The sequence below is a fragment of the Saccopteryx leptura genome, chromosome 4 (assembly GCF_036850995.1).
Source record: "Saccopteryx leptura isolate mSacLep1 chromosome 4, mSacLep1_pri_phased_curated, whole genome shotgun sequence".
NCBI lineage: Eukaryota > Metazoa > Chordata > Mammalia > Chiroptera > Emballonuridae > Saccopteryx > Saccopteryx leptura.
In genome coordinates, this window is record NC_089506.1 from 12,846,352 (window position 1) to 12,870,651 (window position 24,300).

Sequence of the window (24,300 nt, forward strand, 5' to 3'; positions counted from 1 at the left end):
CAGACATGAATGGAGAGAGATGAGAAGCATCAATCATTAGTTTTCCATTGCAACACCTTAGTTGTTCATTGATTGCTTTCTCATATGTGCCTTGACGGTGGGGCTACAGCAGACTGAGTAACCCCTTGCTCGAGCCAGCAACCTTGGGTCCAAGCTGGTGAGCTTTGCTCAAACCAGACGAGCCTGCGCTCAAGCTGGTGACCTTGGGGTCTCAAACCTGGGTCCTCCGCATCCCAGTCAGACGCTCTATCCACTGCGCCATCGCCTGGTCAGGCCATTCTGTATTTTTTTTTAAATGCCATTACTTTTACTGTCCTGCATACTTACATCTGACATGCATCTTTTATGAGAAGCATATATTAGGTTTTACTTTTATCCAGTCCATTGATAGTTCTTTATAATGTGAATTTCTGTTAAAGATTATCATAGACACAAAAACGTGACTAAATCCTAAGTGTATTGTTCAATGAGTTCCTACCAAGTGAATGCAACTTGTAACCAGCACCCAGCTCAGGAGACAGAACGTTACCTTCACATATAGGCTCCTGCTCCTGCTCCACTCTAGTCACTACCCTCCCAAGTGCAAACACTATTCTTGGACTATCAGTTAGTTTTCCCTGCTTTTGAACTTCATAGAAATTGACTCATTTAAATTAATTTTAAAAAGATTTTATTTAGGCCCTGGCCGGTTGGCTCAGCGGTAGAGCGTCGGCCTAGCGTACAGAGGACCCGGGTTTGATTCCCGGTCAGGGCACACAGGAGAAGCGCCCATTTGCTTCTCCACCCCTCCGCCGCGCTTTCCTCTCTGTCTCTCTCTTCTCCTCCCGCAGCCAAGGCTCCTTTGGAGCAAAGATGGCCCGGGCGCTGGGGATGGCTCTGTGGCCTCTGCCTCAGGCTCTAGAGTGGCTCTGGTTGCAACATGGCGATGCCCAGGATGGGCAGAGCATCGCCCCCTGGTGGGCGTGCTGGGTGGATCCCGGTCGGGCGCATGCAGGAGTCTGTCTGACTGTCTCTCCCTGTTTCCAGCTTCAGAAAAATGAAAAATAAAAAAATAAAAAGATTTTATTTATTCATTTTACAGAGAAGAGAGATAGAGAGAGAAGGGAGGGAGGGAGGAGCAGGAAGCATCAACTCCCATATGTGCCTTGACCAGGCAAGCCCAGGGTTTCAAACTGGCGACCTCAGCATTCCAGGTTGATGCTTCATCCATTGCGCCACCACAGGTCAGGCTCATTCAAAATAATTGAAATATTTAATAAAATATTAGTTCACAGAAGTAAAATTTACATGTAATGTATTTACTGGTTCTTTTGTGTGTAAGCCAGCCATCTTACTGTGTGTCTTGAATTAATCACACATTCAATAGTTTTTCTCTTCTTTCCTGATTTCTTTTGGATTAAGCACATATTATTATTTTTGTTCCGTTTCACATCCTCTATTAGCTTGCTACTTATGTATTTTAATTAATCTCTTTCTGGCATAGTGCCCTAGAGATGATAAAAAAAATGAAGTATTGGTTTATTGAAGTCTAAAATAAATTTGCACATTCATAACTTCCCGGACGATGCAAAGTCATTTGAACACTTCAACTCTGCATTTTACATTGCTGCCACATTTTGTACTTCTGTTGTTGTGGATTTTAATACTCTATGGAATTTTAATCTGAAAAATTATTGTTACTATTATTAATTTACTTTTACATACAAATTAACCGTCTCTGTTGCTCTTCCTTCCTTCCTCCATCCCTGTGCTTTCATTGTGACCATTTTCCTTCTGCTGAAGAATTTAGTATCTTTTACTCTAAAGCTTCTGGAAATAAGTGCAGTCTTTTTTGTTGTTGTTTCTAGAAAGGGTCATTATTCTGCTTTCATTTTTGAAGGATAATTTCACTGAATATAGAATTTTGGGTTGATCTTTTTGGGGGATTTTTTCTCTTATCACTGTGAGGATATCATTCCATTGTCTTTCTGACTTCCATTTTTTTTAAAAAAAGTAAGCTGCCAGTCTTATTACTTCTTTGAACATTTTTCTCTGATTGCTTTCAAGATTTTCTCATTGTCTGTGGTTTTCAGCAATTCTGAAATTCATGAGTTCCCCCCCCCCCAACCCCAGTTTCTTGAATCTACTATTTGTTATCTCTTGTCTGTTTTGGAAAGTTCTCAATCATTATCTCTCAAATATTTTTTTCATCTTTTTGCCTCTCCACATTTAAGCTGGATACTGTCTTCAGTTCTATAATTCATTTTTTAAAAATTCCAGTTTACTGCTGTTAACTGGAATTGTCATTTAGTTTAGTTTAGTTTTGTTTTGTTTTTATCATGGCACTCTTAAAGTCCATGTCTGATATCTGGATCATTGTGGGTTTGCATCTATTATCTGCCATTTTTCCTCTAGACATTTTGGTCAGGCTTTGTTTTCCTCTTTTGGGTTATTTTTTGTAATTGAATGCTGTATATTGTATATATAAAGTTATAGGTACCATTTGACACTCTAGATGTTATCTTCTTCTAGAGAATATATGCTTTTGGTTATTATAGGCACCTAGGCTCAAGGAAGACCATCTTAATCCAAAGTGAATTTAGTCAGAGATTAAGATGATTCAGTTTCTAGCTGGTGGCTCAGTGGCTAGAGCGTTGGCCTGATGTGTGGACATTCCAGGTTTGATTCCTGGTCAGGACACACAGGAGAAGTAACCATCTGCTTCTACCCTCCTCCCTCTCCCCTTTCTCTCCCTCTTCCCCTTTTATAACCAATGGCTCGATTGGTTTGAGCATGGCCTCAGGCACCGAGGATAGCTGTGTTGGAGTGCACTGGCCTGAGGCACTAAAAATAGCTTGGTATTTGAGCATCGGCCCCAGATGGGGTTGCCGAATAGATTCCAGTAAGGGCACATGAGGGAGTCTGACTCACTATATCTCTCCTCTTCTTACCTTAAAAAATAAAAAAAGATAATTCAAAGCTCAGCTTGGTCTTAATGAATGTTAAGTCCACAAGAAGTCTTCACCTCTTGTCTATTTCTAGTTCATTCTTATTCCTAGAATGTTTATTGCCCTTTGTTGTCCAACTGAAAGCCTGGGGTGTTTAGGTCTCTTCTCCTTGGTGGGCTGTAGATTTTTTGTCATTTTCCCCCATCTTCTCATTCTGTCAAAAGGTCAGGTCAGTTTCTTAGCCTTTCAATCACTGCTTTTGAGATCAGTGTTTGACTGGGAGGCCTGATACCAGTTTCCAGATATGCATACCTCTTTCTGTAGGTTTTGGTATGTCTCTTATCCATCACATATATGCACACATACACACTGTCCAGCAGATTTTCTAGTTGTTGTTGGAGAAAAGTGTTGGCTCAAAACAACTAAGCCTGTCATTCTACCAAGTGGAACCCTAACTTTCTACAAATAGTTATCAAACATAAAAAGTGACATTTTATTAGAAATGGCTCTCATAAGGAAAGGACTAGGTATGCTTTTAAAAATTAATTCATATATTTATGGGTGAATATGACTGATCTTTAGACTGAGACACATTCAAAATCTATTCTATTCTTATTTGTTAAATGTAAGGATTAAGAAAGTTGTTCACATAAATAAGTAATGGAAATAGAAGTAGCTTGTTGTACCAATGTCATTTGATTCTTTGAAGTGCTTCTTTGAATGCCAACATTCACATAGTGATCTATCATCATACATTTTTAAATAGTGTGTTAGCTGACAACTCAATTAAGTTTTTCTTAAATAATGTAATAGCAAGACTTGAAAAATACTTGATTTTTTTCAAGTTTTGTTATTTATATCACTAAATACATTCACTTTCTCAACATCTACGTCAATATTTTGAATGGTCTATGTGTGTGTGTGCGCGCACGTGTGTGTATGTGTGTGTGTGCATGTGTGTATGTGCGCGTGCATGTGTGTGCGTGCGCGCGCGTGTGTGTGTGCATGTGTGTATATGTGTGTGCGTGTGTGTGCATGTGTGTGTGTGTTCGCGCGTACCTACGGGCTTCCATATACTAGAGACAATGTACCTCTGTAAGATTCTTGATTTCGTGCTGACGGGCACTCCCTTCTTATGCAAAGTAGGAAAGGGGCCTGCTTGAGTGAGGACAATTTTCCCAATACATAAGAAAGCTAACACTCCTAGAATTAATTCCCTTAAAACCCATCTTGTTCCTATAAACCTCTGGGAACCAGTTGGGAAGCCCCCGAAACAGGAACCCAGGCAGCAGTGGCTCTACCCTATGGCAACTGTGGTGTTGCTGCTAGGAAAGCAGACGGGCATAAAGTGGCCGGGGGGTTGGAGGTTAGATGGACTGACCGCCCAGGGTGGTGTGATTTTTTTCTCCGCAGGCTGTCCCACAGCTGAAGCTCTGGAAGCAGAGCAGAAAGAGGAAGTCCCTTCACAGCAGAGCAGATGGGACATTATCATTTACTATCTGTTCAGATAACCAGACAGCCAGAGGATGGGGTCAGACGACCACATCTCAACCAATGAGAGGTGCCCTGAATGCAAGTCCTGCAGACACAGTTACTCTGAATAGAAGCCGCCTACCCCCACGTGCCCCTGAGAGGGGACTAGACTCCTACCCACACGGACAGAACCTGGGACAAATGTAGTCCTTCTGCTCCCTCTCTCCTGAATGGTCTCTCCTTGGTGAGGTCTCCAAAGAAAGAAGCATTCACCTCACCTCTAACCTTAGAACCCAGAATGTGTAAATGATCAGAAAAATAGCCAGCAAGAAGTGACAGCCACCATGCAATGGAACATGGAAGTAGTGATGTCAGTGGCTTTAGAGCAAGGTTACCTTTCCCAGGAGACTTCACGCGGGGGCTGTGCTGTTTTCCTTAGTCTTTGTCTGACGGAAGCCAGCAGCCTGGTGGGGTTACTGCGTGGCCCCCACGAGACAACTCTCTGCCCAGGAGTCTGTGGGCCTCTTTCTGGTCCACCACGGGAGCGACCCATGCATCTGGGTCCCTTGCTCCATCTCTGGCTGCTGCCTCCGACCACGGGCCACGGGCCATGGGCCACGGCACGGCTTCACAGGGAGTACGGGGTCTGGCTAACGGAGGTCACAGCAGGTCACCCAGGGAGCCTGAGGAAAGCAGGGTTTCTGAATCTCTGCACAGGGACCTGGGGAAGACAGGAGCCGTGGCCTGGGCATTCGCAGATCACACAGGAGCTCTGGGGTATGATTCCGGTTTCACAACCACGCCAAGGGCACGCTGGGTTTCCCTCCGCCTTGTTCCCTCATCGTTCCCAGGGGACTTTGAAGGGAACTGCCCTTAATTAGGCCATGTCGGGGCCTCAACTTCTCTCTGTCTCGAGTCCTCCTTCCTGCTGGATATTCCCACCTGAGGCTGGGTGAGTATCCTCTCCTCCCACCTAATCAAGTCCTGACGGGAAACCACTGAGTGAGGAGGAAACAATGGACAGCTGGGGGGGCCGCCACAGAGCACAGGCCCCTTTGTGCAAGATAAATAAATAAATAGATAGATCAATTGATTGGAAAGATATTTCTTCAAAACATTTAACTTCTATCATTAGAAAATTATTTTAATATGCCTGTTTTGTCACCACCCTTGGTTGCCTGGGGCTGCAGCATTGTCAAAACGCATATGCACATATGAGTGAGGTCATATGATATTTGTCTTTCTCTGCCTGGCTTATTTCACTTAGCACAATAGTTTCCAGGTCCATCCAAGCTGTCGCAAAAGGTAAGATTTCCTTCTTCCTCACTGCCGCATGGTATTCCATTGTGTATATGTACCAAAGCTTTTTAATCTACTCGTCCACTGACGGACACTTGGGCTGTTTCCAGATCTTGGCTATTGTAATCAATGCTGCCATAAACATGGGGGTGCACTTCTTCTTTTGAATCAGTGATTTGGTGTTCTTAGGATATATTCTTAAATATATATAACACAGAGATAAAAACAGCAAGACAGTAAATCCTAGAGGGAAGGGGGGAGGATGTGGAGGGGAGGGGGGCCAAGGGGTTATAAAGGGGGACACGGGGGTGGGGGTAAGGGAGTTATATTCGGTGGGACACTTGAATCCATGTAAACACAATAAATTAAAATTAATAAAAATTAATAAAAAATAAAACCACCATCATACACTGACTATGAAAACAATACATATGCACATCTGTGATGGCTACCATGTGAGCGGTGCCCTGTGGACGCCTTCATGGCAGCCTTACATCAAACCCCGTTCTTTGACAGCTGAGAAAACAAATGCCGTGGAGAGGGGAAGTGACTGTCCCAAGGTCTCCCTGCCGGCGAGGCGGCGGCTGCCCCAGTCCTGGCGTGTTCTCACCACACACACTGCCCTCCTGCGGGATCCCTGCTTCCTGGCAGCACTCCTCAAGGACCACCAAGTGGAACCCATAACAACCACGGTTCTCCAGCTCCCTAGAGCACAGGTCTCGCCTTCCAAGTGCAGCTCCGTGTGCCAACTTTGACACATCTTGTAACAATAACCCCTGCATTCTCTGTGATACAAGGCAGGTGTACAACTGTTGAATACATGTCTCAAGAGAGCTTATTAAAACAGCTAAGCCAATTAACTCACTTAGAAACATGGAGCCTTTTCCAGGAGAATGCATTGGAGGCACCGGAGCTTGCGGGAACACGGCCGTGGGGAAAGTGGGGTCTTTGGTCCCCAGGGTCAGTGGGAGACCTCTGGCGGGTCTCCCTTCTGATAGAGAAAGAGGGTGGTGGGCGCAGGATGCCCCTGAAGACTGGCCTTGTGTGCCAGGACAGAGAGCGAGCCAGGAGACAAAGGAGACGAGAAGCGACTTGTCCGTTAGAGCGGATTTCAGAAACAACTGAAAATGACTCAGCAGGTATGCAACGTGACTCAGGAAACCTGGGGGAGAAGGGGTACACGCCTAACCCCAGCTGTGACTCCGCGTTAGGAAGTCGGTGGTGATACTACAGCAAGGCTCAGTGAGGCCGAAGGTGGGGCTTTCATCTCTGCCTCTGCCAGTGAGCTGCAGATGGTGAAGTCTGTGGGCCGGGGTCAGGGCCGGCCCTCTTCCCAAGAAGAGTGAATGACCACTGCTTGACTGATGTCCCCGAGGGCCCCTCAGATACGCTATCGGGGCTGAGGCAGGTGCCTCGAGATCATCCAAACCTTGCCGATGATCACATGATCACAGTGAGATCATGCTCCCCCCTTAGCGAGCCAACCTCACCTCTACACCATATGGTATTCCCAACATAAGCCTCCTTCTTGGAACAGTTGGTTTCCTGGCATTTGGACCACAACCAATTGGGCCAACTTGGGATGCAAGAGGCTGTCGATCCCTTTACTGCAGACCTGAGCCCTGCAGCTGGCGCGAGAGCTCTGGGGCCTGCCCAGCCAGGGGCTCCCCTCTCCCGGCCCTGCACATTCGAGCCTGTGATCTCCACGTCTGAGAAACCACGCTTGCCGGGGTGTCTGAGGGGACTCTGGTGTCTGACCTCTGAGGTGCTTCTGCTAGGACCAGGAGTGAGTGCTGTGCGTGTGAGCCCTGCAAAGCCACCTCCCTGCACTCCTTGGGCCGACAGCCAGGGGCCAGTCCAGTGGCCACACTGCCCGGTGCTAAGCTCCACCTCTGCATGTGGTCATGTGCATGGCTCACTCTGTTCACGGTTTTTGCCCCATGGAGGATACCTACATCCCATAAAAGAAACAGGCTTTATTCTCCCTCCCTTCTCCAATGACCCAGGGGCCAGCTCCAGCTGTCCACCCCTTTTCTGGAAAGCCCCTGTCCTGTCCCTTACTGGCCCTCGACGGCCTGTCCCAGAATTCTCTCAGTCAGTCAAATAGGGCTTGCGTCCCCCTCTGTGGTCTTTGTTGAAGTGCATATTTGAATTCTTGATTTGAACTCAAGAATTTTTATTTGGCTCAGAGTATTCCTGCTCTGTGACTCAAGGGAAAGCTCTCGTTCTGGAACCTGAGGACAGAGGATGGATTGAGCTCTACTCCAGCCGAATACTCTACGTATCTTCTCTCACTTCCCATGCCCAGCAAGCCTGACAGGGCCACGTGGTCATCCCTGTGGGACAAATAATGAAACTGGAGCACAGAGAAATCAAGTGACTCTCCCCAGCAAGGAAGTGGCTTGATTGGTCTAGAAGCCATGTTCTGGCTCTTTTCTTTAAATCCCCCACCCACCCCTGCCAGGCTCCCGAAGTTCCACAGTGAAGGGCTGGAGACACAGCGGGGAGAAGAAGAGGGGGCGGAGCTCTCTGCACACAGAGGGTTCTGCTGGGGGGGGGGGGCGCTGCCTCTGTGTCCCAACACACACTGACCGGGCCAGCACACAGTCTGTGTCCCAACACACGCTGACCGGGCCAGCACACAGTCTGTGTCCCAACACACGCTGACCGGGCCAGCACACAGAGCAGGGGGGGCTGAGCCCACCGGCCCACTGACTGACCAAGAGGTGTTCGGCAACTACCAAGACTGTGGCCGGGGCCTAGGAGGAGTGACTACAGGACGGCCCTTGGCCACCCAAAGCCAAGACTGCAGCACTCTCTCCTGAGGACTCATTTAATACCCAAGTACCAACTTTGGGCCCCTGTCTTCACTCTGTCAAGACCCTTCCATCTGGGTCCCCTTCCCATGCTCTGGGCAGTGGCTGGCACATCTGGGACGCCATTGGTGCAGCAGGAGCAACGAGACCCTCCGGCCGAGGCTCAATCTCGTCATCCCAAACCCAGCCCATCACCAGGTCCTGGCAGTCCATCCACGTCTCACCACTTCTGTCATCCTGGCCCAAGCTATTCTCACCTCTTCCCCGGGTCCATGCAGTAACTTCCTGGCTGGTCGGTCACCTGCTGTCCAACCACAGAGGAGGCCTACCTCCCATTCTCCGTGTGGTAGCCAGAGCAGTCTTGTCAACATGCCAGTATGATACTGTCACCTCCCTCCTTAAAACCTTCCGATGACCCCCTGTTCCTCTCAGGACAGGAGTAAGTTCTTCAGCTTGGACCACAGAGGCACCTGACCTCAGACTCTCCCCCCTTCACCCACATCACTACCCAGCCCCCTTCTTGGTTTCTTAAACCTTCTGGGCTTCCCTATCCGTTCCAGGACCTTAGCACGTGCTGTTTGCTCATTCTGGATGCTCTGCCCCCCACCACCCCCCTCCCCCACCTTACCTACCCCCTCAGGGGTTGAGTCACACTCTGATAGAACCAGATCCTTTGTTAGAGGATATCACGAGGCAATATGCTCTTCACTGTCACATTATTAACAAGTGTACTTGTACATTTATCTGGGCTAATGTGAGGTGATCATCTGTCCCCTCAACAGGATGGTAACTTCTCAGGACGTGAAGAAAGCCTGTATCTGGTTTTACTCATCATTGTCTCCTGAGAACCTATTCCTGGGCCTTGAGTCACAGCCTTTTAAGATGTTTTATGAAGGAACAGATTTGCCATGATTCGTGGAGAATGAAAAGTTCATCCCTGGATTTCTCTTTAAGGCTTTCTAATCACCATAATGGATGCTGTTGAGAAACTATGAGTCCTTTTGGCCGAGACACCATCCTGCCAACGGGGATTGGACGCGGCTGGAGCGCTATGAAAATGGTCCAACGCTGGAGGAATGGATTCTGCAGACAGTGGTCTGGGAGCCAACGCCTCCCCAGCTTCTCTGCAGCAGAAACGGTTGACGCCTCGAAACCTGGCAGAATGTTTGTGAAGATCACTTCTTTGGAACAACCTCAACTTGAAACGCAAACGTATAATCCTTTTCTTTTCTTTTTTTTTTTTTTCAGAGACAGATAGAGAGTCAGAGAGAGGGGTAGACAGGGACAGACAGGAACGGAGAGATGAGAAGCATCAATCATTAGTTTTTCATTGTATGTTGCAACACCTTAGTTGTTCATTGATTGCTTTCTCATATGTACCTTGACAGTGGGCCTTCAGCAGACCGAGTAACCCCTTGCTCGAGCCAGTGACCTTGGGTCCAAGCTGGTGAGCTTTTGCTCAAACTAGATGAGCCCGTGCTCAAGCTGGCGACCTCGGGGTCTTGAATCTGGGTCCTCCGCATCCCAGTCTGATGCTCTATCCACTGCGCCACCGCCCGGTCAGGCCATATAATCCTTTTCATGCTGACACAAGTAGACAACATCCATGACACCGATTTCACCAAAGTTACCAGCAAATAAGGGAAATGACTCAAGGCAAATTCAACCCAAAGAATCTTGGAGAATGCTCACCAAGTCTACTCTGGTGGGACAACATTAATCACAGGAGCTTGGGTTTCATTGAATATTTAGGTGAGTTTTTAACACATGTTTACATCACATTGAAAAAAATCAAATCAATTAGCTATTATAGATATATGTGTGGCCATGTCAAAGACTATTTGGCATTCCTCGTCTTTGCATTACAAGTCTCTGTGTCACACGAGCAAAGAATTGTGAGTGTATTATGCATGAGTGTCTTTTTTTCTGGAAAGGGAATCCAGGTGCCTGTGTGGGCCAAGCTGAAGAACTTATTCCTATCCTGAGAGGAACAGGGGGTCATCGGAAGGTTTTAAGGAGGGAGGTGACAGTATCATACTGGCATTTTGACAAGACTGCTCTGGCTACCACACGGAGAATGGGAGGTAGGCTTCCTCTGTGGTTGGACAGCCGGTGACCGACCAGCCAGGAAGTTACCGCATGGACCTGGGGAAGAGGTGAGAATAGCTTGGGCCAGGATGACAGAAGTGGTTTCCTAAAGAAGTCTTGATTAACAAGGGTAGGAACCAGCAAACTATACACTAAGTCCTCTCCCTGTTCTAAAATTATGTACACCTAACTCTAATGATAAAGGGGTGATGTTATCAGAAATTTTAGTGAGAATCTGGACCCCTTGTGTTTGCCATGTCAAATAGTTGCCTTAAAAAAATTCCAGTTTTTATCCAAATGTTTGAAGTCACAGACATAGTGTCGAAGAACTTAGCCGTGATGATAACTCACACATCTGTAGGATTGGTGTCGGGCTCCTAATTCTCCCGGTGCCTGTGTCTGTGTCTAAGTACCGCCCGGCTAAAGGTGGTCGGGGGTTCAGCACAGCAGGAAAGGACAGATGCCGTGAATAGTCGCAGTCCTTCATCGGTAGCCAAAGGTGCCTCCTTCCCTGTCCTGATGAAATCACCTGGATTTTAACAACCGAAACTTCACAGAAGCTGCATCAGATGCCACTGCTAACTCCCCACCCAGCCCATCTCTGAAAAGTGGGGGAGGAGAAGCTGGGTCGAAGTGTGTCTTTCCCTCCCATAGAAGGTGTCTTAGTCTCCTGAACACCTGCACAGCTCAGGAAGAAGCCAGCAGAAGGGCCCAGACCTTCACCCAACACCATCTGAGGGCCACATGAAGGATCGCCCCCAAGTTCCCCTGGCTGTGAAACTCAGAGTCGGCCAACACTCCGAAGAGTTTGAAGCACAGACCTCTAAAAGGTTACTACTTTTTGTTCCTTTATATATATATGTATATCTCAAGATAGCCACAAGAATAAGCTTACAAGCCGCTCCCACTGTGTAAGGTAGCCCCGACTGTCCAAAAAAGGCATCCTCCTCCCCTCTGGGTTCCTCTCCGTACAAAGTGAGGATGGGAGTCTCTTCCTTCTCCTCAATGAAATTCCTTCGCCCTCAAACCACAAGGACAGGGCAGGGGAATAAAACCAGTGAAGGATCGTATGAGAAACTCTACTAGGTCCTACGTATGCAGTTCCTGGTTGATTTCTGTGGGTCTTTCCCCCCCAAAAATAGTCCGTGTAGGACCTGGGGTCATTTCCTGAGGCACATGCTTCCCAGCACAGCTGAACGGCACCACTGGGTGGGGCAATAAAGGGTCTGGTGACAATATTCTATTTCTCAAGACGGGAGGTGCGGTATTTTGGACTCCTCACCGCCGATCAATTTTTCAGTCTGCTGCTTTATCTACCTGACAGGAAGACTTGAACTACTGCCATTTCTAAATTGCACTTCTAAATATTGACTTAATGGCGAGACTCAAAGTGTCATAACACAGCTCACTGGAGCAATGAAGATTTTCCAGGCCCCATCGAGAAGTCTGTTCAATGTCCCGTGGGAGTCGAGAAGGAAGAGGAGGATTCGAGAAGAAAAATAAAACCAAATCCTGTTTAGAAGAAATGCCGCTGCACTTCGCTTCATCTTGCTGAGACAAATGAACGCTCGCTGCGCTATTAGCCGTGGCTGGAGGGGCCCAACGTGAAGGGCGAAGAGGGAGCAGTGACCTCCTCATCCCTCAGCTGTCAGCCAGTAAGAAGGGAAGGTGCCCAAGGTGTCCTGGCGGAGCCGGGCAGCAGGGCCTGTGGCGATAGCCAGTTCTCGGACAGCCTTTCTCTGCGTCTCCAGTGTAGAAGGACTGGACTGTGTCTAAGACAGAGGAGACTTCTCATCCGACTTCTATCAAGACCTCAGCACGGCTAGATCTTTAGCTAATCCCCATGTAGGTCACTGAGGAAACTCCAGGCGGCTCTCTGTGTGGCTTCTGTCCTCCTGATCGTTAACACTAGAAACTGATCACAGGGCGTTACATCACATTAGCTGTAGACCTATGAATCCAAGGAAGTGGTTGGCCCTTGCTTGCCTGTCAGGGGCTGTTTTGGAGAAGCAGCAAGATATTTTACATGCAAATCGGCTTTGAGATTTTTTTTTTTTTAGTTACCCAGTGATATAGAAATGCAAGTTGTTCCTCATCGTTAAGGAGCCAGATTCTCCAGGCTGAGATGAAGTATAACGCTGTGTCGCCACTCTACAGAGACAAGTCTGAGACACGGCCGCGGCCTCCCTCTGGGATCTGCTTTGTCTTTCCATGAGCATTGATCGGCCTCCGTGGCTTTCTCAAGGCCGTCGGCAGGCGATCACAGGGGGAGGAGGCACGTGGGAGCCGGGGAGAGATTCTGGGGAGAGAACCTGATGTGAAGATCTCAAGTCCTGAGACACAGGGTGTTCAGTTAGTCAGATTCCATGGACGATGGCCCCTCCGCGTTGGGGCCACAGTCGTCCGATGGCCCTGGGATCTGTTCAGGTGGTCCCTGAGGCAGCATGCCCGGTCTGCTCCTCTCCCAGGTCTGTGTATGGGGGCCCTTGTGTTTGATGAAGCCTCTTCTGGCTTCAGAACACTTCATCTTGGGCTGAGCCAGGGCTGGGCTCCTCCAGCAAGTCTGGTCCGCTGGGCGGACACAGCGTTTGCTTCCCTGGTCTCACGTATGACTCTGTGCGAGGCCGAGTCTCCACGGGAGGTCAGGGCGTTCTCCGACACCCCCGCCTTGCCCGAGAGCCGCTTCTCACCTCGGCCGAGGGGGCTGCTCTGGACAGAGTCCCCGCGTCTCCACGGGAGGTCAGGGCGTTCTCCGACACCCCCGCCTTGCCCGAGAGCCGCTTCTCACCTCGGCCGAGGGGGCTGCTCTGGACAGAGTCCCCGCGTCTCCACGGGAGGTCAGGGCGTTCTCCGACACCCCCGCCTTGCCCGAGAGCCGCTTCTCACCGCGGCCGAGGGGGCTGCTCTGGACAGAGTCCCCGCGTCTCCAGAAGCCAGGCGAGCACTTGCGCTGACACCGTATCCGCCAGCAGACCCGGCCTGGGTCTGCCGGTTCGGTTCCTCCGCCCGGTTCTGAATGAACGCAGCTGCTCGGGCTTCCCCAGCTCCCTAGGAATGCCAGTCTGGGCTCCGGCTCCGTGCCGGCCGGCCGGGCCCTCGCTGTGGAAGGTTTTCCACCGTCTCCGTCCGTCTGTGCTCTAAGCTCCCGTGAGAGCCAGCGTTGCCTCGAGTGCCCTGACCTGCTCTCCACGGGACGGCCTCCACCCAGCATCTTCCAAACCCCTGCCAAGGCCGGCGCCCTCAGGGCGGGGCTTCTCTGATTCAGCCGTGGCTTCCTCCGCCCTCTCTCCCTTCTCCCCTGTCCCTCCTGCCACCGTCCCCCACAGCCCGCAGCTCTCTAGCGGGCCGCTGCCGCCCTCTGACCCGGGCCACTGCCGCCCTCTGACCCGGGCCGCCACCATCGGGGCTGCGCCGTCATGAATTAGGGGGGAAAGTGTCAACAGCCACGTGCATGGTCAAGTCAAGTTGCCCACTTGCCTAAGAACAAGCCCCACCCACAGGAAGACGGTGCTCAGTTGATTCTTTTGTTATCACTGAACCCTCTCCATCCTTAGTGAGAGATTTCTGACCGCCAGGATGAGAGGATCCCGAAGGCTCCACACCAGGGCCAGGGCAGTGTGCACTGCGGCGACCTCCCTGCAGTAACTGAAGTAACCTGCTTTCTCATTGATCTCCCGTGTACAGGAGGAATATTAACACAAGGGGGCTTCGTTAAATGTACTACTGAAAAGGGTAAGTTCTTTGAATAATCGTTTTTCTTTTCAATCATCTTTTAAATAGAGCAGAGGAGCTCAAAAATCTATAGAAACGGGATACCAAATTCTTTGTGAGGCAAACAAGCCTATAGCTATCTCTCTTAAAATTCTGCACGCCCTGCAGCAGCTTCGCCGACCCAAGGGACTCAAGACATGGTATTGCGCCTGGTCTGGTCTTAGAGAGTTCCAAACAAATAAATTTTTTACAAACAAGTTCATAAGAAATATTTCTTGACTAAATAGCCCATTTTCCACACCCTGGCTTGGTCTTCAGACGTGGTATTCACATCCTTTGTCTTTAGAGACTCCACTGTGTTTTGAGATTTGGAAGGTCACTGAGGAGTCTAGAGGTACTCACCTGGCCAATAGTACATGTAGACCTTCCTTCTGGCCTTGGTCAGAGTGACCCACAGAGGTTCCGACCCATTCCACCACAGGGGCATCAGGCTGTCTTTGTTGACGCCGATGTCAAATGACTTGTTGGTGTTGGGGTCCCACATGTAGTTCCCGATCATCTGGTGGACCTCACAGTGTCTGCCTGTGTGAATAGAACACACACCCGTCAGTGTATTGTTCAGGCATTTTCATGTTACATCTTTGTTTTCTGTTTATAAAAGCTGCCCAACCACATTTAGGAAGGACAGGACAGCATCAAGATTGGCTTTGATTTTTTTTTAAAACACTGAGGTTGCTTCTCCCTTAGTTGTACCACAAAGGCTCATGGTGGAGTGAGAAGCCACAAAGGCACACGACGAAGTGAGAAGCCCAGTAATGGGTTGGGGGTAGGGGGATGGGATCATTTAGCGTGAAGTCAACTTGCCAGGTGTGAAGCTATTTTGAGTTAAACTGGGGACATTCTGTGCAAAATCAAACCCATTGCTCATGGCTTCAAGTCTAAATAGGAATCAGTACGGACATTGCAGATTTCCGTGGGACCTGGGTTCTCACCCTAGCGGCTCTCAGCTCCCTTCCCAAACTGTTCCCCAGGGTCACAGAGAGACACTGCTCTCCCACACCGTCCCCCAGGGTCACAGGGAGACGCCCCCTCCCACGCCGTCCCCCAGGGTCACAGGGAGACGCCCCCTCCCACGCCGTCCCCCAGGGTCACAGGGAGACGCCCCCTCCCACACCGTCCCCCAGGGTCACAGGGAGACGCCCCCTCCCACACCGTCCCCCAGGGTCACAGGGAGACGCCCCCTCCCACACCGTCCCCCAGGGTCACAGGGAGACGCCCCCCTCCCACACCGTCCCCCAGGGTCACAGGGAGACGCCCCCTCCCACACCGTCCCCCAGGGTCACAGAGAGACGCCCCCTCCCACACCGTCCCCCAGGGTCACAGGGAGACGCCCCCTCCCACACCGTCCCCCAGGGTCACAGGGAGACGCCCCCTCCCACACCGTCCCCCAGGGTCACAGGGAGACACTTCCCTCCCACACCATCCCCCAGGGTCACAGGGAGACGCCCCCTCCCACGCCGTCCCCCAGGGTCACAGAGAGACGCCCCCTCCCACACCGTCCCCCAGGGTCACAGGGAGACGCCCCCTCCCACGCCGTCCCCCAGGGTCACAGGGAGACGCCCCCTCCCACGCCGTCCCCCAGGGTCACAGGAAGACGCCCCCTCCCACGCCGTCCCCCAGGGTCACAGGGAGACGCCCCCTCCCACGCCGTCCCCCAGGGTCACAGGGAGACGCCCCCTCCCACACCGTCCCCCAGGGTCACAGGGAGACGCCCCCCTCCCACGCCGTCCCCCAGGGTCACAGGGAGACGCCCCCTCCCACGCCGTCCCCCAGGGTCACAGGGAGACGCCCCCCTCCCACGCCGTCCCCCAGGGTCACAGGGAGACGCCCCCCTCCCACGCCGTCCCCCAGGGTCACAGGGAGACGCCCCCTCCCACACCGTCCCCCAGGGTCACAGGGAGACGCCCCCTCCCAAGCCATCCCCCAGGGTCCCAGGGAGACACTTCCCTCCCACACCGTCCCCCAGGGTCCCAGGGAGACGCCCCCTCCCACACCATCCCCCAGGGTCACAGGGAGACGCCCCCTCCCACACCGTCCCCCAGGTCACAGGGAGGTGCTATGGAGTGAGTCCCCTTTCTTCCTGTGTGAAGGGAGTTATCGCTATGGTGCTGAACAACGATAGAACCCATGCCATTTGGAACCAAGCTGTGAAAAATAGAGTCAACTTTGCAAAATGAGGCAGAAAAACAAGTCCAAATGGAGTGTTACAGAGACATGAGGGTTGTTGCTTCTGTCGGGCACAGCTCGGTCCCGAAAGAGAAGCCAGAAGAGAAAACCGCAAGTGTATGGACTCTTTTGATATATTAGGCTTAAATTATTTATTTTGCGACAATCTGTTACATCTTTAAAGTAAAAATAACACAAACATTGGCAAGTGCATCAAAAATTGCTGCAAGCCGAGCCAGCGTGGCCTGGCAGGGACGCGACACGTCCCCTGGGCCCACACGGCCAGTCAGAGGGGCCTTCTTTGTTTGCGGCTGTCGTTTCTTCTTGACCACTCACCCCCCCAGCATGCACACACTTTATTTTTTAAACAAAAGACAAGGAAAAACCATACACTACAATTCTGAAAATTTGGCGACCCCACATATCTTAAAGGAAAAACATTTTATTTCACCACAGAAACCTGGGTATTGTACAAATAAATCGTGCTCGGGAAATTTGAAGCCCAGAGATGCAAACATAGCTGGTTTTTAACAAAAGCTTTACAATTAGTTTTTAGACCCTCGCCGAAGCTTTTAGATGTGGGCTGATGAATCATTTTTTAAAATAAAAGGAAAAGCCTGTGCAAATCCCCCAGTGGTTAAGGAACGTACTGGTTTAGTGTATTCCTCCAGCTAACATTTACTGAACGCTCCAACGGACTACCCACTGTGGTAGGTGTAGAGATGCCAGTCTGAATACATGTGGTCCCGTCTAAGTGCCTCCTGATGTGACACTCACCAGAGGGTCCTCTGCATTAAAGAGACAGGCTCCTCGGGCCCGGCAGAGAAGGGGACCGGGTTGCAGCCCTGAATTGAGAATCATGAGGACGATTACCCACTCTGTGGCCGAGGATAATTCCTACTATGTTCTAACTCATTGAAATGAGGGGGCATACTTCTTATTGGCTCAACTACGTTATCTATTTTTTTTTTATCATACCAAAGTTTAATAATATTAAGAAGAACCCCTCTCATGAGTAAAAGTTCTTATCTATTTCCTTTATTCAAAATACTACAACCCGCCTGACCTGTGGTGGCGCAGTGGATAAAGCATCAACCTGGAAATGCTGAGGTAGCCGGTTCGAAACCCTGGGCTTGCCTGGTCAAGGCACATATGGGAGTTGATGCTTCCAGCTCCTCCCCCCTTCTCTCTCTCTGTCTCTCCTCTCTCTCTCTCTCTCTCTCTGTCTCTCCCTCTCCTCTCTAAAAAATGAATGAATAAATAAATAAATAAATAAAAACAAAAAAAAACAACAACAAAATACTACAACCCATATATCTTAAAAAAAAAATTTTTTTTAACATCCCAGTGATGTTCACTCGCTCTGTTCACAAGGCAAGATCAACATGTCAACATGGCAATCATGACAAATGTGCCCAGTACGGAGTCCTTCTCTGTAGAAGGGGGTTGGGGGTGTGGACGCATCACGGCAGTCAGCAGCCAAGAGAGCCTCTCAGGGAACCCCGGGAGAGGGTGGGGAAGGGCTGGGATGTCAGATGTGGGAACATTAGGGAGAGAGACCACGTGGGAGGGGGACCGGAATCTGCTTTTAATTTGAGCTATTTCCACTGTTTTAGAAGAAATGCCTGACTCTGTGGCCTCTGCCTCAGGCGCTAGAGTGGCTCTGGTCGCAACATGGCGACGCCCAGGATGGGCAGAGCATCGCCCCCTGGTGGGCAGAGCGTCGCCCCTGGTGGGCGTGCCGGGTGGATCCCGGTCGGGCGCATGCGGGAGTCTGTCTGACTGTCTCTCCCTGTTTCCGGCTTCAGAAAAAAGAAAAAAAAAAAAAAAAAAAAAAAAAAAGAAGAAGAAATGCCTGAAAGCCAGATACAACCAGGGGCCTCGTGGTTCAGTTCTCACCAGGTGCTGCATTCGAACGAGCATGAAGCCACCAAAAATCACTTTGAAAGCACCTATACTCTTGACTTGGATATCTCAGAATACCCACCGTATCATTCGATAAAATTTCTTTTCTTCTTTCCAACATTCATACTCAACACTCTGGATTCCAGAGGGTGCGAACTCTCACCCCCCTCTGAATTCCGGGCAGAAACTCACGAGGAGCCTCCGGAGGCTCGTAGAGCTGCCGTGCTGGCTGGACCGTGCGTCTGTTGGCTAACTTCTCCACCTCTTACACACAGCTTTTTAGAAAACACCCCTGGGGCTTTCCTGGGAAGAGTCAGGCTCTTGGCATGTAGATACTTTAGAATTTCAAATGAAGAAACCTTGTTTCCGGCGATTGAGTCCCTTAGCCTTCTCATAACGGATCGCCTCTGCTCACCAGGACCTAGGGCCTCAGTACTCCCTTTCCCTACCAAGCGCCCGGGCCGTGCCTGTCGGCTCAAGTGAGCCTCCAAGACATTGACAGTGACACTCTTTAGGGCAGTGATTTTCAACCTTTTTTGAGCCGAGGTACATTTTTTACATTTACAAAATCCTGGGGCACACCACCTACCAAAATGACACAAAATGACACTCTAACACAGTACATATTATACATATAGTTAATAATATAGTTCTAAATGTATTTATACTCACTTAGTGTGAAACCTGGGCCTGTTTTGATGAACACAAAAGGGATATCCTGGCAGGAATGGTAGAAAGACACACATGAAGCTCTTCCTCAACAGCTCTCAGTCTCTCTCTGTTTTTAGTTTTTATCGCAGTCAAGCTTGAGAAGCTCAGCTCACATAGATATGTGGTTGAAAACGGGAGCATTGTCAAAATAGCTTTGTTGGCCAGAATGGGGAACTCCTTGGCAACAGATAACCAAAAACTGTCCAAAGGAAGATCAGCAAACTTTAGCTTTAAAGTTAGATAACATTGTGATTGTGATGCATTGTATATCACCCTCTGCGGGGGCTTCTTTTAAAAAGAAAAAGGTCAAATATCTACATACACCATCAGGATAGACATAATCAGCTGAGGCTGAGGCTTCATCTAGTGGTGGCAACATTTACCTCCAGTCCTGAACAGGATTAGAAATCAGGACCATGGGGAGGAGTAGCAGCTTCAACTACTGGCCCCCGCCACACAATGACAAGTGCACGGCAGCCCAAGCAGGGACCTTTCTGGGTGTGGATGAGAGGCGGCCTACTATTGGTTCATCGCTAGTGGTCAGGATGAATCCTAGAAGGTGATTGGTCAGTGAGCATTCCCTGTGCCTCCACTCTTCCTGTCGCTGATAGCTGGAGGGATTGTGAGGGGAATGTTTATGTTCGGATGGAAGCGGCTGGTGGCAAGCAAATAAATAGCCTCTGCGGGCCATATCCGGCATGCGGGTCGTAGTTTGGGGACCCATGTTTAATTTCCCCACGGCACACCTGACCATGTCTCACGGCACACTGGTTGAAAAACACTGTTTTAGGGAAGCGTCTTTGAGACAAAGACCCCAAAGATGGCTTTGGGTCCTGCACTCACTCGCATCCTGGTTGGTCTGGACAGGCCCAGAGCAGCTCATCCATTCTCAGCGGAACTCGGACCTGTGGAGGGGAGGTATCCTGCGATCCCGCCCTGTCCCGAGGCTCCACACTTCTCCCAAGGCAGGCGGGACACTCTGGGGCAGAGGTTCCTGCCCACTTCCGGTGCGTGGGTGGCACCGGCAGATCCCGGGGCGGTAGATCCTCCTTGTATGAGTTCAAGGGTTCCCACGTGGAGAGTGGAGCTCGTCTCAGACCCCTGTTTAAAATGTAGCTTTCAGTCTTTGGGTGGATTGGGTCCTGCGTTGGAATGGGGGGGCGTATTCATCAGAGACGTCATCACGGAGGCGGTGGGTGACAGTCCCCGGGGACCTCCCTGTGTGCTGGGAAGGATGCCTGTCCGGCGGCCAGCAGGAAAATGTGTGCTCCCCCTCTGCGGTGGCTCCGACCATCTTCCCCCGAAGAGAGGACGCGGCATCTGTGTTGGCGCAGTCTGAGTCTGTTCCTGCTTGAGCTGCTTTCCTCAGCTACCCTGCCTCTCCCGGCTCTTTCATCGCCATCGTGGGGGGGGTGGGGGGGGTGGCGGGAAAGAACAGAACAGAACAGCACGTGCGGCTTCTGCAGCCCACAGCGCTCGTCCCCATACGTCTGCCTGACCCACATCTATTTTTATACCCATGCGACGCTTCCTGATTTTTCTCGGGTTCAGCTCACCCAATGGAGCTCTGCTGCAGTTTCACCCTCTGGACCCTTTGCTCAAGGTTTTGGCAGACACCTTCCTGACACCATCGCCTGCTACAAAGCCCAGGTGGTTTTCAGGCGGGGCGCACAGAGGGTCTCCTTCCGCTTCCCCTTCCCCTCCAAATGACACAGCTCTGTGCCAGGCCGCATGGCGCTCGCTGTGAGAACGGGCGCAGCGCCGGGTCTGAAAACTTCCACGCGAGACGTGTTTCTCCTCATTTCTCCCTTGTCCCTAAGACCTGAGGAGTTGGTAAACGCTCAGGTCCCACAGCCAACAAGAATGTTTTTTTAATTATACAAAAGCTTTCTTAATTCCTGGTGTATAATCACCTTTACAAAGTAACAGCAATCTTTAGTTTCTAAAGCCATTCGCTGTGCCACGTGTATTTCCTTTGGACGGATGTGACTGTGTCTGCTAGATACCAGAACAGCTGGTTGAAAAGTGAGGGAGATAAAGTGGTTTTAGACATATCAATTTATTCAAAATATGGCAACGTAAACACAGATTGCAAAATATTAATAAGGAGCTTGGAAACGATTCTTTCAGAACATACACGTTTTCACCCAGAGACAGCACTCGGGTGGGTTGAGTTCAGAATTGCAGTCAGGCCTCTGGGACCACCCCCTGGAAGTCAGGGTCACAACCATGTGTGACAGGCACACTGAACCAGGCTGTGGGCAGTCTGTCCAGCTCGGGACGATGATGGGTACAGTGGAAAGACGACAGGTAAGTGGTCAGACAGACCATTGCTAGCCCACTTCACAGGTAAAGTAACTGAGACCCAGAGAGGTAGCTTGCCTGGTCTCACACCAGGAGCTGCAGTGGACCCAGGCTGCCCACCACAGAGGCCTGGCTCCACACCGCTGTGACCTCCTGGCACCAATCCCCAGGGCGTGAGCTGGCACTCAGTACCGGCCCCAGCACTGAACAAGCCCACAAGAAGGGGGCTGCCACCTCGCTGTGCTGGCTACCGTGCCACCTGTTGGCTCCCACCCTTGGCGGGGGGCGGGGAGGGGAGCAGGATGACTTCAGCAGACCGGGTCAGTCCCAGGGTAAGGTCCCAGGGATCAGCCTGCTCGGGTACTGCCTCACCTGGGGCAACGCAGGGAAGCACTAGAGTCCAAGTCAGACTCAGGAGTGGTCACACCTGAAGACCAAAGCCCTGAACCAATTCTGTAGGTGCTTGCTGCTTGACTTAGTAATAGATGAGTTACCAGGTCTTGGCCACCTCCCTTGTATCAGGAACGAGGAGCTTCAAGCTCCCATCTCCTGTGGTCCTCGCCATCACTCTCAGAGATGGGCGATATTATCTTCACGTTGCAGGTGTGAGAACTGAGGCTCAAAGTAACAAGGTTTGGGTCACACGGCTGATAGAAGAGCACAGCCCCCACCCCCACCCCCCAACCCCCCAACTCCAACCACTGGGTTCTCACCAGCCCACCAGGGCCTGGCTGTTTTAATAGAAATTGCCTCAAAATCCAGATCTGCTTCTGAGACTCATTAAAGTAACCACATGGAGTTTCCCAGGACTCCAGAAAGCCAGACACACTCCTGTCTCTCGCCATCCACAGTCCTGCACCGACATTACCGTAAATACCTCTAAAGGAGGGAACGCCGCCAGACAAAGGACACGAACAAAGCAGACAAGAAGCTGACTGCTTTCTCTCCCTCTGGAAAGAGTCCAGCTGTGGAAGGAGTCTTCCAGGGCTCTGAAACCTTCGGGGCTCGAGTTAATGAGTGTATTTGAGAGACTAAACCTATATATATCACTTCAGATTGACATGGCTCCAAGAAGTAATTATAGACCCAATTCAGAGCCCGGCAGCCGGAGAATGTTATATAAGGCAGACTTTCCCACGACTAGACACGACTGAAAACTTTTCCTTGAGTATCTGGCGGGTCCAAAGACTTAGTTCAGACCCCGTTTAGTACATTTCCAAGTGAGTACTTGATAGCCAAGAGACGCGGAACGATTAACCACGCATCGCTCAAAGCACCTGGCTCACAGATTGAAATGAGCTTTACGGATCACCTCTGTTGGGGAATAGATCTTATTTTCTTTACTTGGGAAATTTCCCTAACTTTATTTCTTTGGAGTGTTCAAGAACTGGGTAAGGTCGAATGGAATAGGCGAGATCAAGTCGAAAGAGAAGTTCACAGTTTGCTCACCTTTAAATGCAACGACTGATGTACGTGCCAGACGCAGTCCCGATTAGAGTCTGAATCCCAAATATCGCAAGACCGAGCGAGATCACAGGCTTTGATTATAGTGCGAGGTGGGGAGACGGCGACAAAAATAACCCTCAGTGTTCAAGGCGGGAGAGACTTTTGATCAGAGACAGTTGTGTCCATAGTGTCGAGGTCACTGGTCTCAGAAGAATGCAGTTGTATTTTTCTGGAGTGCACGCGAGCCATTATTTAACAGCTAGACTACAGGAGAAGAGGCAAACATTGTTTTTCCGAGTAAGAACAAACATGTTAAGTTTTAGAGTTTTTGTTTAAACATGTTTGGTTTGGAGAAAGCGAGTTTTCATCAAAGCTCAAAAAAAAACTTTCAGACAATTGACGCCACCCTCACCCCTGTGAAAGGTTGGAGAAGAGCTTGAATTCCTACGACATTTAAGATGAAATCTCTGTTCAGACACATTTCCACCGCACTGAGTCCTTGCAGGGGTGTCTAAGAATGGAAGGTGTGTGGAGGGGGAATTTATTCCCGGCCGATTCTTCCATAAGTGAGAGAAGCCCAGCCAGCGCCTCTGGCCTGAAGACCCCCGCCCCTGATAAGTGTCCACCGCCCGCCCCCCCCAGGCACCTCCTCTCCCTCAGGGACATCAGATTGGCCCCATGCCTCACACTACTGAGGGCAGCTGCTTTGGCAAAAAATAGGCTTCAGCGCCGTCCCATCCTTTCTGCCGCAGGTGGACAGAGGCCCTTTTGCAGTCCCTTCTCTCAGCCAGGAAGAGAGCTCGCCCTGTGCCCGAGCAGGGGGTGCCTCTAATTTTCTAGCTACCCTCCCCCGCCCCTGTGACTGGGGCAGAGGTGGGGGGCAAGGACAGGGAGTTCAATTCAGTTAGGTTTTGGATCCAAGCCGCATTCTCCAACCCAACTTTCCAACTGATGCAGAGGCTGGGATGACTGATGAGTAATCTCTAGCCACACGGAGCAGACATCAAAATATTATTGGACCAACCAGGAAAGCCAAGAATTTACAAAGAGGGATCAAACTCAGCTGTTCAGGATGTGAGGTCATTGGCAATATCAATGGCTCGATCTAGTGTGAAACAACCAATCTACACAAGCTAAACAAAACAGAACACACCCACCTTTTGGGGGGGCAGGGGTAAGAAGGAAGTAGAGGAACGCTTATTTTTTTTCAGCGTGGTTAGTTTTGTTTGTCATTGCTAGGGTGTGTGAGACATGATGCTGGCTTGTCCAAGTTCACTGCCTCGGGCCAGGCGTGGCCATAGAGAAGTGAAATGCCTCCCCTCCCTCCCCGCCCAAGTCATGGGAGGCAGAGAGCTTAGGTCATCGCTGTAGCCACCGCTCATCTGTTCTGATCC

General features: G+C 50.4%; 1 protein-coding gene across 1 annotated transcript in view; it reads right to left on the bottom strand.

Moving 5' to 3' along the window:
- Positions 1-24,300, bottom strand: part of ENPP6 (ectonucleotide pyrophosphatase/phosphodiesterase 6) — a 94,728-nt gene that overhangs the window by 39,004 nt on the left and 31,424 nt on the right. The window contains exon 2 of the mRNA XM_066380155.1: positions 14,717-14,896. Coding sequence (XP_066236252.1) covers positions 14,717-14,896 — 180 coding nt within the window. The remainder of the gene's footprint in view (positions 1-14,716; positions 14,897-24,300) is intronic.